This window comes from Aythya marila (assembly GCF_965140915.1).
Source record: "Aythya marila genome assembly, chromosome: 5".
NCBI lineage: Eukaryota > Metazoa > Chordata > Aves > Anseriformes > Anatidae > Aythya > Aythya marila.
The window spans coordinates 26,762,083-26,775,987 of NC_139046.1; the positions used below are offsets into that span (position 1 = coordinate 26,762,083).

Here is a 13,905-nt window from a genome sequence, read left to right on the forward strand (position 1 = left end):
TCAGTGCCACGCAGCCCACGCGGCACAACCCGTCAACCTGACGGGGCGCCCGCAGCCCGCGCCGTGCCCGTACCAGACGTGCGGCGGCTCCGGCAGGCGGTGGAAGCGGGAGGCGAAGCTGAGCAGGGTGACGAGAGCCAGCACCGACCGCGACCCCGCCGGGCCGGCCGGCGGCCGAGCCGCGAGCGAGGCGGGACGGGGGGAGGCGGCCCGCGGGGGCGGGGGGGGCCCCGGCTGCCGGCGGGAGCCCCGGGAGCGCAGCGGGCCCGGCCCGGCGCGGCCGCCCCCCGGCGGCGGCATGGCGGGGGCTCGGCGGGGGCCCGGCGGGACGCGGCGGCCGCACGGCAAATGGAGGCGGGGGAGGGGCGCGGGGCACGCCGGGAATTGTAGTCCTGGGGGCCGCCGCCATGAGCTCGGCCGTAGCTAAGGTAGCGGGGGCTGAGGCCCAGCGCGGTGGGAGGAGGGGGGCAGTGGGCGGTTCTCGTCTTTTTCTCTTCTTTTCTGCAGAAATTCCGCACGTGGCTTCAGTTTCTTCAGTTTGATTCCCAGGGGTGTGTTATTATTGCACTGGCAGCTGCTGAGAGCCTGCCAGTCGCTGTGGCTGTCCTATTTATTCAGAGCAAACGCCTCGAGGCAGCAGCCAGGTCCCCAGATGTCTTCCCGACCTCTCAGCACGTCAGTGAGCTCTGACACCCACAGCCTGTGCAGCTGGCTACAGTTCAAAGTTTTCAACCTGCCTGGCTGTGTTTGCGTGTCCTGGGCACAGATGTGGGGGCATGGTCCTCTTCTCATTGGCTTTAGCATAAAGCCTTCCCCCCCCCAGCTGAGGTAACAGGGAGAGGCGAGGGGCGATTTGTATTTCCTGGAGCACACTGCACGCAGTGACCATGGCATCGGAAAAGGTGAGCGCTTGGGTGGGTGAAAGCACCTGGGAGAGCCGCCTCGGTGCTGCAGTCCGGGTGCAGGTGAGCTGCCTGCAATCTTAGCATTGACCCTGAGCAGCAGGAGCTCCTCTCACTTAGAAGGAGGTCTGGCCCTGCCCTCCGTGGCTGGAAAAGCGATTTGATGCCACTCAAGTGCCCAGTGCAGGTGCTTGGCAAAATCAGTGGGGAATTTGCTTCAAGAATCCGTGACAGCACAGCAGTCAGCAGCATCTGGTAGGAGCAAAGAGGGAAACGTTGTAGGGGATAATTTTAAGATTGGTTGTGTGTGTTTAGAAACAGACGAAACTAATTAGAGAGCCAGCATGAAAAGCAGTGGCACAACCTGTACACCCAGAACAGGAACAGTCACTTCCAGAAAGGCACCCTCCTCTGGCAAAACTTGCTCTGCTGTATACTAAACCTCCTGAAATGCACTGGGCCCCTTAAAATATTCTTTTATTCCCACCATATAACTACTTTATCTTTCTCTCCTCAGCCGATACTTTATGGCTATTTCCGAAGCTCCTGTTCATGGAGAGTGAGAATTGGTAAGTTCCAGTTTTACTGCAGCATCCTCCCCTTCACTAACTGAATTAATCAGTCACTTATTAAGAGAGAAATCAGCAAACATGAACCTGGGACAGTGACATTGCATTTTCTCCACCTTCTCTAGAGTGGGAGGGAACACCACAGCGTACCTCGAGCTGGGGGAAGGGGTAGGAGCAGACTGGAGGATTTCCACTTAGCACAGAATCTGAGAGTATCTCCTGTAGCCATCTGACATTCAAGAGGCAGTGGGAAGCGGGAGTGGAGTACATGGTTTCTGCAAACTTCTACCTAGACTCCAAACTAGAGGGCAGAAGCAGCAGCAGTTCCTTGCCTGTGGACAAGCCCTGCTTGATGGGCTTTGGAAGATTTTTCCCTTCCCTTGGTATTTTTTGGAGATTTGTCTGTGCAGCTAGTTAGAGAGAATGACTCCTTTTGTAAAGCTAACATGATGCAGATGGCTGTTTCTGCCGCATTATTTAGTGGTACCCTACATTCTGCTGTACATACGTACTGCATCAGACTGTGATCTGCCTTGATCCTGAGAGCTAAGCAGGTCCTGAGAATGGACCCTGCTTAGACTGAGATAGCTTGGAAAATGATTTGGCAGGCGAAAACTGGATCCCCTGCCCTGCCTAAGCCCCCCATCAGGAAGGGCTATGTTGCAAAGAACGACAAAGCTTGTCAGTGTTTTTGCCAGGACTGATCTTTTGTGCTTTGGTCCTTCGTTTGCACTTGATTTTTCAAAGATCACTATCTTCTCATTGGATTCAAGCTGCCTTTTCTCAAGGGATAGGGTCTTTTCTACTTTTAAAGCCTTCTTTTTTTCCCAAATGGAGATGGTAACATTTCCCTGAGAAAATGAAACTTGCCTCAGCGTGCCTGTCTGAAGCTGTGTTCTCTGTTCTCCCTAGCACTGGCTCTGAAAGGGATTGCCTATGACCAGGTGCCAGTGAACCTCCTGAAGGATGGGGGGCAGCAGGTAAGGATACAGCTACTGTTGGTCCCTCCAGGGGTACTGAACTTGGGGATCATCAGGAGAATTGTGATCAGCACTAGAACGTTCACAGGGAAAGTCACTGCATTCCACACTGCTTCTCTGTAATAGGTGCTTTCAAACAGTGTTCCCTGGCATGCAAGGCAGAAGAAGATGACTGCAGGAGACCACAGGTTTTCTCCTCTGCCTTAAACATCGGTGACTGAATTTCGTAAGGCTGAGGATCTTGATGAGGAAGCTTGATGTGCCATTATAGGCTGAGATGGAGTTGGAGAGCTAGAATGGTAATAGTAACACTGCTGTGGTACCACCCATCCTGAGCTTGTACTGATGGTTTATAAAGACGTAAGGCAGTCTGGCCATGGATGCAGTGATCCCTGAGCCCCAGCAAGAACTTGCTGTAGGCTAACAGTATAGTGTAATGTACCATGAATATTACTACTGAGGTAGAGGGAAAAGTCAGGTTAAAACAAGAAAAAAAAATTGCTAACTGAGTTCAAGGGGAAGAAAAGAAGAATAATTTCTGGTTGCAGTAATCTCAGGTTCATTTCCACAGCTTTCTGCTGAATTTAAAGCAGTGAATCCAATGCAGCAAGTCCCAGCCTTGAAAATTGATGGCATCACCCTTTCTCAGTCGGTGAGTTAACAGCCACTTTCTTGCTAGTCATTCACCCCTAGCCTGCTGCCCAGGCTGGAGGGGAAGGCTTTTCTTTGTGTCTTCCCCCAGAGCTTTCCTTTGTGCATTACAAAACTTAAGGCATTTGTGATAACTAAAAGAATCCCACTTGGGGGTAGAAAAAGCATGTAGTTCCTACTAGGAAACTCCTATTTAAACTCAACTTGGCTTTGGTTCAAAATCCCACCTTATACTGAACAGTGTGTAGTCTGGTTTAGAAGGCTGTGCCAGGGTTTGCGTGAAATTACAGCAGGGACAAATCAGAAGATCCCAACCAAACATCCAAGGGGATATGCAGTTGCTTGGATTAGTAACAAACTCCATTCAAAAGCTGTTTTATTCTGCTGGACCAGCCAGAAATTCTCCTTTCCTAGGTGTTCAGGATGCATACGTTTCCTCTGCTCGCCAGTAACCTCCCCTTATCTCTTTGTTCATTACAGCTAGCTATAATTCATTATTTAGAAGACACGCGTCCTAACCCCAGACTCCTGCCCCAAGATCCAAAGAAGAGAGCCCAAGTCAGAATGATCTCGGATCACATCGCCTCTGGCATTCAGCCACTCCAGGTATTGCTTTTTCATATCCATACAAATGAGAAAAACAGAATGGATTTCCAGGAGTCTGCATGTGTTCAAAGCTCAGTCTCTGCTGCTGGCCAGTAGAGTGGCAGACCTGAAGACTGTGTGTTAGCAAATGAAATCTGTACTTAGCCTCTGCCTAATCTGTGAATGGCAACAGGATTTCATACAAAGAAAATCCCACAGCACCCCAGGGTTCTTTCCAGGAACAACTGAACCCGTATCTGTGATTCATACGGTTTCACTGCAGGGTCTACAATGTTGTAGGAAGAAGGAGTGACCCTAAGGGCACAGGCAAAAGGGATACCCTGACAGCTGCTATTACAAAACAGACCCAGGAGAGAAAGTGAGCAGGGTGCATCGTTCACTGAGGGTGAGGTCAGGCAGGGCACTCAGGTTTGGCACCTCCTCATCCCTCCTCCCTGCCAACTGCAGTCAATCTAACCTGGAGATCGCTTACCTTCACAGAACTTGAGCGTCCTGAAACAAATGGGGGAGAGAAAAACAGAATGGGCTCAGAAGTGCATTGCGTCTGGCTTCCAAGGTACATCCTGTCTGCAAAATGATCCACACTTTGAGTACCCTTCAAAACTCTGTGGTATAGCACACAGGGGCCCTACTTTGTCCTCAACCAGAACAACAGATTGCCTTAGGCTCTTGTGCTGGGTTCTACCCTGCTGGGAGACAAAATGCTCTTCTTACCCAGAATCCCATGTCGAGGACTGCTAGCTCTCCAGGGTCTTGGAGGGAAAATACTGTCCATAGTGTACTTCCAGTGCTACACAGAGAAGAGGGAAAGCCTCGGGCTGTTCTCTACACTGCAGCAGTTGATTCACCCTGAAGCACAAGGGCTGACAGCACTTCTGCTTCTCACCCAGCTGCTCCCAAACTAGTGGCTTTCGCTTTGAAGTTCTATCAACCAATATTGGCATGATTTTTTTTCTGTATACAAAAGACATCTGATGGCAAACTCCCACAGAATTCAGCAAGTAGAATTCAGCAAGTATTTCTGTACTTCCCAATGAGAAACACAGAGCTTTTTGTTTCCTCAGAACCCTTTTGCCCATACGCTAGAATGACAGGCCTATCTTCACTTCTAGATAGATACAAACTGACCGAATCTTTGTAATTTTTCTCCTTCCCACTCTCGCATATCTCCACATTGTGCTCTTAGTATTTCAGCTGCATTGCCCAAAACAGCTGAAATCACCCTGGGTACTAAAATGCTGAAGGACACTAAAGACTCCCATAACTGTGCTGTTGTAGGATTTCTGTTCTTTCTACTTCCTAGATTCTGCCCCAGATTGCTCCTTTTTCATCCTCAGCTCAGAGCTGAAATGCTCTTGTTCACAATTCCCAGTCTAAAAGGTCTCTGGGGTTCCTTCCAAATGAGTTTTCAATGCCTTACTCCAATGCACCCTCTCTTGACAGCACTGGAACAGGTTCTGCAACAGACTGCTGGACGCTACTGTGTGGGCGATGAGGTAAATACCTGAGAAAGTGTTGTGTATCACTGGAGAACTGGAAGCCCCAGCATATTACGTAAGCTAGAAGAGGGAATTAGTTGTGGAGAGACAGCACAACCACATCCCGTATCTGAAGTTACATACTGTGCCTACACCACAGGAAAAACAGCTGCATGGAGCCTACTTTGGCCATTACTGACTTGCAAATAGTTACAAAGATGTTTATTTGTTCCTGCCTATAACATACTCATAGCCAGATTTGCAGCTCTATCTAGGATCTGGGAACTGGCTGCCACTAAATGATGTGGGAACAGTTTAAATATCTTTCATCCTTAGTAGATTTGGAGTTCAAAGTGTCCTGTTGTAGGGACAAAGCTTGGCTCAAGAAACAGATTCATTTTGTAACTTGGTCCTGTGTGAGCTTTAACCAAGTTGTATAATTTTCCTGCTCTGTCTCTTCAGTTTTATCATGGGCAGATTTTAGAAAGAAATTGCATGCAAGCTGTTCTGACCCTTTCCAAGCAAGGGTCATTTAGGTCTTTTCCATTTAACTGCCCTGTTTAGTGGGCAATCAGATGTTTCCTATAAAAGGCTGGCAGAAAAGGAAGGCTCCTGCAATATCCTGTGATGCAGAGGATTGTACAGCAGGAGCATTGTGGAGCTCTTGATGGGCAAAGACTAGTTAATGAGATCTTATGCTGAAAAATGTGTTCCCAAAACGGTGCCCGGAGTTCCATGACCTGGAGAATGGTGTGGGCATCTTTTGTGCAGATAGGCAGCTAAATATATTATCCCTCAGTCTTTTCAGAATGCATCCCTGAGCTTGTGTGCAAAAGCCCTATCATTCAGCTGGTCTTGATTCTTGTTGGGAGTTTTTTGATGCTCCTGCAATGCAAACAGGTGAAATTTACACATCTTTTCCCAGCTATGCAACACACACAGCCTAGTCTGCTCCCTCTGCAGCTTGCCAGCAGACTTGTTTGCTCAGTGGTGGTTGCTATAGAAGCAGTGTATGCTTGAGGTCATCATGATCAGCTGGTAAATACCAAGATCCCTAAAGGCTGATAACTTCTTGTATTAGTGATTTCTGTAAGTTTCCTGTCCTTGTACCTTGTGGTATTTAAGCTCATTTAAATAATGAGCTCTACACAACAAAACAACTTAAGAAATCTTATCAGATGCTACTGGCTGATAGCGTAATTACTGACCCCTTTTCTCTGTGCTCCATTTGCAGGTTTCCATGGCTGATCTGTGCTTGGTGCCTCAAGTTGCCAATGCTGAAAGGTAATTAATGCTCAACTGTTAGCCTTAGGTACTCTTTAAGGGCACCTAATCTTGGAAATAATAAGCTGGGTTGTCTTCTCAGGGGTCCCTGTAGGAAACCTGATTTATGTCCTTAGGAAAGCTAAGGCTGCTTGCACCCCACATCCTCTCTCCCTCTTTGTCTTATGCTTACTCTGCATGTGGGGTAGGGGGTGGGGGAGAGTAATCTGGCTATATTTGTTGAAAAGCCTAAACCTATGCAAGTAGTGACTGAGAGATTTCCTGGCAAGCCATAGTGCCCTCTTACCATAAGCTGAACACTATGTAAAAACCTACTGAACTTGGAGGAAATAAGTAGCCTAACTTTCCTCTACCATTTATTTTTAAACCTACAGGAATTAATCTTTTTTCTTAAGGCAAATGCACCCCAGCCTATGAGATTCACCCACACTGGGCAGGCACAGCACACTGCTCTATCCTGCTCAGCGCTGCACTGGCTGGCTGATTGTACCTCACAAATCCTCTTCCTTTTGCAGATTCAATGTGGATCTGGGTCCATATCCCACAATAACTAGAATAAACAAAGCTCTCCTGGAGCTAGAGGCATTCAAAGTAAGCCACCCATCCCGGCAACCAGACACTCCTGCAGAGTTGCGAGCTTGAAGCCCTTCTACCCATTAAATCAAGTAAGCTGGAATGGCAAAGGGGACAACAGCCACAGCTCGAGTAGGACTTGGTGCCAGCCAGAAGCCCTGTACTCATGTCTCACTGTCACTTTGATGGGAAGGACAGAGGAAAGCCTTATTGCTGCAGAAGTAGCCTCAAGGAATTACAGAAGCTGTGCCTGTGCTAGGAAGCTTGCAGCTACTTCTGAATATATTTTTCTAACTTCTGTATGTCCATGAAACAGATTAAAGCAGAAACATCAGAAAGGAATTATCAGAAGCCCTCTTTGTATAGCTTTGGACTGTGGTATGTAGCCATAGACATCTAAGGGGCGTTAAACCAATTCCAGATTCCACACAGGGGCTTCTCTCCACTGTCTCTAGAAAGGACATAAAGGAACAGCATACACAGTGCACTGCTAATGCAGCACACCTCTTGTCCTTGCAGCTGCCTTAGAGCTATGGCATAATCCTCAATGCCATGGATATGAGCAGTAAGGGCTAATACCTGACAGCTGAGAGTTTATTCCTAACCCATGATGGGTCCCTCTAGGTGTGACAGCCAACAGTCAGCAGCTCTGTCACTCCCTGCAAGAGAATTACTGCCTGGCACAACTGATTTGTACCTCTTCCATATATCTGCAAGAAGTAAAGGTCTGCCTAGAGCAAAGCAGGTGTGCTGTAGTCAGCAAGACTACAGCTCACTCCCAGATGGTGAAAATGATGGCATTCTTTTCCTTTTCCCATCCTTAGACACTGCTCTAGGCATTTTCCTAGTCCTCATCTGCAAACTGTTTCCCAAGGGAATCCAAACTTTTTTCTTTCCCACCAAGCCAGAAACTTGCTGGTACTCTGACTGTGAGGAATTTCCAGCCTGCAGCAGTAAGTCCCATTCCACCCATCCCAAATGAAACCACACACCTGAGTGACCTTCAGAGCTCAGAGCACCCCAGAAATTCAAGCCCAGAAACCTGTAAGTCAAGAAGGAAAACCAGAAGCCTGTGATTGTGTTTCTGTGCAGGCTTAGCTCAGCTCCCACCGAAATTTCAGCAAACAAGCCCAGGTGCCAAGCCAGTGATACAGGAGGGCATTTCTGCCAATCTAATGCTGTGTATCAGCTGCCCTAAGAGGGCAATACCCACAGCATTCAGAAAGACTTTACGAAACAGTGATAATCCTGTGCCAAGGCAGCATTCACCTGCATATAGAAACTTGGACTGCCACATTGCTTGGACTCATTTATTGCCACCTTTGTCTTTATGCTGGTGAGGAGTCCTTGCAGTTCCAGACTCATTCTGATTATCCTAGGTCCAGCTGGATCTTGATTGTGCTATTGTAAAAGGTCCCGGCACAGTTGGAGCCCCCAAAGACCAACACTGTGTGCAGGTTATGCTCATCTTTGTTCTCCTTGCCTACATCCATCAGGTGTGGGGAAGTCAGATGAAGCAGCGTGTGGCCAGCTCGGGGCACAGAGCAGAGGTCATGGTGGCTCACTGTACTCCATGAAAGAGTATCTGAAGTAGAAAGGGTCTATCAATACAGGAAAAACAAGCAAACAAAAATATATTCCTAATGCATTGGGTGAAACAAACAGATGGGACTAGGTGTTCAGAAATGGCACTGCAGCCCTGCAGTCACTGTCAACTGTGGAAATAGGGAGGGAGATTCACTTACCTAGGCGAAAAACAAAGGCGTCCTGCAGGGCTCCCCTGGCATTGCAGCCTCCACTGATCAGAACCTTGCAGTCCGACACAGCCAGAGCTGCATGAAAACTGGGACCAGAGCAAAACCTTAAGGTGACTATCACAGAACCTGCTGGGGTTGCCTCAATCAGGAACGGGCAGAGGTGGGTAGACTCGAACAGCAGGCTGGGGGCTTAAACCAAAGAATGGAAGTTTTCTTCTTGTCCTCTTTTGCCCTGACTTGCTGAGTAACCCTGAAAAAGCTGTTTGTTTCCCTCTACCAGTCAAGGAATCTATCAGGCCGGAAAAGCACCTCATTACCACAAAAGGATCCATCAGAACTTCTGTGTTTTGCTCTACAAAATGAGATGACCGGCTAGACGATTTAGTTAGATTTACTTAGATTTAAGTCAGTATTTTAGCGGGTGATAGAGTCTCTTTAGGACCAGCACATTTCTGCTACAAGAGTTTCTTCCTCTCTGGGGATCTCTTATACTCCAGGTACCATGGAGACCAAACAGCAGGCAATACAGTCCCATTAGAACACAGAAGAAAACTTCCCCTAGCCTGAAAGGCAAACTCCCAGGGATCCTAAGTGATCTGCACCCCAACACCTTACAAGCACCAAGCATAGGCTTACAAGCTAGTAGGAATTTCTGGTCCCACCGCAGAGGAACCACCCACTGTATTTTGACTAGTGGGGTACAGATACGTAACTGGGTCTGATCACAGATGCCTTTTAAGCCTGGCATCACAGAGAAAGGACAGAGCTCCTGGGTCTGCAACAGGATCTTACCAACGTGCAGAAGGCTGTCCTGCAATGAAAGGGACTGGTGTGTACTCCATGAAACCTGAAAGCCAGAGTAAAGGCAGACAAAATGTCCAGTAAGTACTCTTAGTAGCATTTCTCAGCCTCACAACTAGACAACAGCTTCAAAAGTCTGTCACATCAGCAACTTACTTTTTCTTTTACCTGTCTTCCAGAAAAGGAGTTTCTTGGTTTTCCCCTTTCCTTCCCTTCTTATCCCACAAAGGGTTTCTTTAGCCTGTAATTCTCTATCTCCACTGATTAAGAAGTATTTTTACAACGTTAATGCTGCCTTCCCATCCTGCTTGCCTCATTTCCCAGTCCTTGCCTTAGAACAGACCCTCCAGATGTGGCTACCTGGAACAGACTTTCTTACCCAGATCCAGGATGTGCATGTCACTGAAGTAGAGAGAAGTCCTCTGACCGCCAAAAATCAGCAGCTTGTTCTTCAGCAGAGTAGCTGAATGCCTGATCAAAGAAGAAACAAGCGAGCAAAGTGTCTTCTGCAAGTTCCAAGAAGTGTTAGTCTTAGTTCACACTGCCTTGGCTTCCCCTAATGAGCTGCAATAGCTCCCTCCATCTGCACTTGCCCCTACCCTCAGCCACTGCAACCCACAGAACCCCATCAGGATTCCTGACAGCACATTACTCAAAACATAGGGCCATTTTAAGGGAGCAAACAGTGAAGAACAATCATGTATGTTTTAAGGAAACTACACTGGGATGGGAGGTTAGGTGGGAAGAGGCTTCCTGCTCTGTTCTGGAGGGCTGGAAGAAGAGCACTCTCACCCAAACCTAGGCAGAGGCTTCTCCCCTTCTGAGATGGGCTGGTACCAAATTTCATGCTCTGGATTGAAGACGTAGAGCACATTGCTGCAGGGTCCAACTGCCTGTGATGCCGTTTTATGGGAGGTCCCTCCAAAAACAAAGAGCTCCTTGCGGTAGATGGTTGCACTGTGGTAAGTCAGCATTGGCATCCTCCCTTTAGCCTGGGAAAAGTCCAACACAGGTTTGTTAGGAGAAGTGCATTACTTGCTGCGTGGCCTATAGGAAAGGGGCCCACGATGTGCCATGAGTTCAGCAAGTCTCAATTTTCACTTGATTGTTTCCCCAGTAAGATCTCTGCCACATAGGCATACTCTGCATCACCAGAATGCTCTGATGAGAGCAGGAAATCGGCCTCCTACCCCAGCTGCCTCAGAACAAGACAGGGAACAGAAAGACCTCATCCCAGGATTATTCTGTAAAAAGCCATCTTGTGCCAGGAAAGAGACAGTCCTTAGCTGACATGGCCCTCTGCAAGGACATGACAGAATCTAAATTGCTCAGAAATCTGCTGTGCTCAGGGCAGCTCTCTGATTTGGAAAGACAAGTTCCTCAGTATCCAACACAGCTGTGAATAGCACCATAGAGAATGAGAGGCCATTTCCCTCTGCTGCTCACACAGTCCCTCCCACACACCGCCTTCATCAGACACAGCACTCTGCAGCAACCATTTTTTCACCTTGCTTCATTCACTGTAGGCACAGCCCCTGGTTTCTGCCAAGCCTGTGGCCTTTCAGCACAGCTGGGATTGACAGATCCAAGAAGACTAAGCAGCTCAGGCAGCCTGCAGCAACAGCGGAATGACTCTGCTGGAGTACAGATACGGGCACACCAAATGCCACATTCAGGCAGGACCTGACACCCTTCCTGTGCTTTTATCTTAGAAGAGCTGCAGTACTTACAGCCACAGGAAGCCATTTCCAGGTGACTGTGTCCAAAATGTAGATGCTGCTGTAGTCTTTGTCTTCCTTTATGCCCCCAAAGACATAGATACGCTTGGTGTCTGGGTCATACGTAGCAGTGTGACCATGCAGGCAGGATGGCATAGCATTTTCTTGCTGGAGACTCACTGGTAACCAGAAATCACTGTCTGTGGAAGCAATGCCAGGCAGATGGTATGAGAGTTTGAACATGCACTCAGTTTCTCCAGATTTAAAGAGGATGTCATAAAATCTTTACTCAAGGTCGTGTTCCTTTTTATCTCCTCCTCTCCTTTGACTCGGGGCTAGAGAAGACTTACACAGCAATATTTCTGTGTAAGGAGTGGAGGGGAATACTAACTAGGTAGAAAGCAGAAAGGTGGCTGAGAGGATCGATGAGGTGCAGAAAGCTATAAGGTACTGCAATTGTCTCTCACACTTCTCCACCAGTCATCACACACTGCAAACTGCGCTATTGCTTTTGCCCTTCAAAAATCGCCCAGCTGTGTTCAGAATTCAAATGTAAGCTCCTGGAGGGCTCTCACATAGAGCCCCACAGCCTCTGAGGGCGCTGAGCTGTCAGCTCAGCCTCCTGCAGCACCACTGGATGCCCAAGGACAAGGGACATCAGTGAAGAATGGGATAAAAGCAGAGATGTAGAAAAGTAATAGAGGGTGGGTGTGGCAAAGAGAAACAGCACCTGAAAGGTGATAAGGGATGCATGCTCCTGCTGAGTGACTCACAAGCAAGACAAATCCACCCAGCACCTGCCTTAGCACAGACCCCAGAGGACACCCTCCCACCCAAGTCTTCCTGGATTCCCATCCACCCATTAACATCCCATTGCCTCTGACAGCCCTGAACTCCTTACCAACTTCCAGTTTCCAGAGCGCGTCCTTGCAGGACCGCTGATCCACGCCTTCTCCGCCGACCAGAACAGCCATTGCCGGGTCGCTGAGGCACATGGCGTGGCGCCACCGCGGGCTGGGGCTGCCTGGGGAGGGGAGAGCACCGTGCTGGGAGCAGGCTGAAGAGGCGCCTCCAGCTCCCTTTGCTGGGGAGAACAAGGCAGCTGAGGGCTCAGAGGGGGGGGAAATGAAAAAGCAAAGGCCTCAAGTCTCTTCTTGTTGGGGTGGCAGGAGGCACAGCTCCCTGTGGAAGATTTTCTGTTGGCTTTGGGGAAAGTCTGCTCTACTAGGAGAGTCATCTGTAGCAGAGGGAGCTAGTAAAGAGAAGTCTAGCTCAATATAGGACAAACGGGCTGCCACTTCAGAGATGGGCAGGCATGGGCAGACTTAGATCCCACTGAGAACCTGTCCCCAGAAGGATATCTCATCTGTGCTGTGCCCTTGCGTTACTGTTCATGAGAGCACGTAGGAGGGCTACTGAGGAACAGCCTGTCAGTGCCTGAGACATAGCAACCAGAAGCCTAGATCTGCTTCCAGAGATATTCCTCCTATTGCCCTGTTTCTCTTCCTTTCCCATGCCAACCCCTGCCATTTGCTGAACAAGATAAAAAAATCCTTTTCATCAAAGCCTGTTCCACATCTTATCCGCTGTCTCAAAGGACTGTGCACTCAGAGGTGTGCCTGAGGTTCAAAGGGACTACAGAAACATATTAGAGAGCCTGAAGCACCTACACAAACGTAGTGAGGACACAACACATACGCACAACCTGTTTGCTATTCCTGATCACTGGGGAGATTAAAAAATCAAGCATGAGAGGCCTGTGACACTAAAGGGAATGCCATCACCAAAATTGGAAAGACAAATCAGGGTCCATGAGACAGATGCTCACCTTGCAACTCCTCCACTGCCAAATCTGCAAAGGAAACACAAAGATGTCCCATAAGGAAAGCAGCCAGCAGCCATAGCCCACAAGTCCTCAGCTCTCTGGTTTAAGAGCCCTTTGGCCTTCCTTCCTTCCTCCATCACCCAGCAAAGCTACCTCATAGCAACAAAGAAGGTGAAAGACCAAAGTCCTGAAGAAAGTCTCATCAGAAGAAATGCAGAACGCAGGTAAGCAAGGCACGTTTCCTTTGACTGCCATCATGCTGTCAGTGTTGCATTTTACCCCTCTGATGAAGGGTCATTTCCCCCCTCTTCCCACACTGCCTATAGCAGAAGGAACTTTATGATGAAGTTACGTTTGTCTTTGTAAGAAGTCAAGTCCCAGTTAAGTGATTTCACATGGGAAGCACTAAACTATTGTCAAGTAGTTACACACAAACTTGGTCACACCTTGTAGCTGACTTGAAATTCACACTCAGAACCTAAAGATTTCATTTCCAAACCCCTTGGCAGCTACCTTCCCACAACTGAAAAGTCAGTACGATTATACTACTTATATATATGAATATATATATTTCTTCTTGTAGTCATTGTAACTTGAATAATAACCAATGTTTTCTACAGACCAAGTGGTGGTATGCTGTTAGCAGGGGAACAAAAAGACTAATGGATAGGTCCCAGGACACTGTGGTAGATTACTTTCTTGTGCCTCAGTTTCCTCTTTTGTAAAACAAGGCTAACAATACTTGCCATCATTTATAAAGC

General features: G+C 48.2%; 3 protein-coding genes across 8 annotated transcripts in view; 1 reads left to right on the forward strand and 2 right to left on the reverse strand.

Moving 5' to 3' along the window:
- The window catches only part of POMT2 (protein O-mannosyltransferase 2), a 29,703-nt gene extending 29,345 nt beyond the window's left edge, over positions 1–358 (reverse strand). For 2 of the 4 annotated variants that reach the window (XR_014317583.1, XM_082761256.1), the window contains exon 1: positions 74–356. Coding sequence is in view for 3 of the 4 variants with exons in the window: in XM_082761256.1 (XP_082617382.1) it covers positions 74–300 (227 nt within the window). In the remaining variant the exon portion in view is untranslated. Of the gene's footprint in view, positions 1–73 lie in introns of all 4 variants that reach the window. The other 2 variants (XM_082761258.1, XM_082761257.1) reach the window with 2 other exon arrangements.
- GSTZ1 (glutathione S-transferase zeta 1) lies at positions 14–7,555 on the forward strand. 3 transcript variants are annotated; one of them, XM_082761261.1, is made up of 9 exons: positions 14–127; positions 1,420–1,471; positions 2,384–2,451; positions 3,023–3,103; positions 3,583–3,708; positions 4,189–4,264; positions 5,152–5,204; positions 6,421–6,470; positions 6,986–7,550. In XM_082761261.1, exons 4-9 carry the CDS (start codon positions 3,053–3,055, stop codon positions 7,110–7,112), a joined length of 483 nt encoding a protein of 160 aa, XP_082617387.1. In that variant the 5' UTR covers positions 14–127; positions 1,420–1,471; positions 2,384–2,451; positions 3,023–3,052; the 3' UTR covers positions 7,113–7,550. The 3 variants fall into 3 exon arrangements, with proteins under 3 accessions (XP_082617387.1, XP_082617385.1, XP_082617386.1); XM_082761259.1 differs by lacking the exon at positions 14–127 and adding an exon at positions 393–428 and having other exon boundaries at positions 6,986–7,555; XM_082761260.1 differs by lacking the exon at positions 14–127 and adding an exon at positions 487–902 and having other exon boundaries at positions 6,986–7,553.
- Positions 7,556–8,186: 631 nt separating this feature from the next.
- Positions 8,187–10,136, reverse strand: LOC309878237 (uncharacterized protein). Its single transcript, XM_082760514.1, has 4 exons — positions 9,981–10,136; positions 9,593–9,647; positions 8,789–8,886; positions 8,187–8,628 (listed from the first exon to the last, which is right to left on the reverse strand). The coding sequence occupies exons 1-4, from the start codon at positions 9,997–9,999 to the stop codon at positions 8,414–8,416; spliced, it is 387 nt and encodes a 128-aa protein (XP_082616640.1). The 5' UTR covers positions 10,000–10,136; the 3' UTR covers positions 8,187–8,413.
- Positions 10,137–13,905: the final 3,769 nt, after the last annotated feature.

Excerpts from the sequence above, each read along its gene's own strand:
- GSTZ1 (XM_082761259.1), top strand. The coding sequence starts at position 408 with ATGAGCTCGGCCGTAGCTAAG. Across the intron at positions 3,709-4,188 it reads CTGGCATTCAGCCACTCCAG|AACTTGAGCGTCCTGAAACA; the intron begins GTATTGCTTTTT and ends TTACCTTCACAG. Across the intron at positions 6,471-6,985 it reads CAAGTTGCCAATGCTGAAAG|ATTCAATGTGGATCTGGGTC; the intron begins GTAATTAATGCT and ends TTCCTTTTGCAG.
- LOC309878237 (XM_082760514.1), bottom strand. Across the intron at positions 8,887-9,592 it reads GGACAGCCTTCTGCACGTTG|TTTTCATGCAGCTCTGGCTG; the intron begins GTAAGATCCTGT and ends CTCTGGTCCCAG. Across the intron at positions 8,629-8,788 it reads CGCCTTTGTTTTTCGCCTAG|ATACTCTTTCATGGAGTACA; the intron begins GTAAGTGAATCT and ends TTTCTACTTCAG.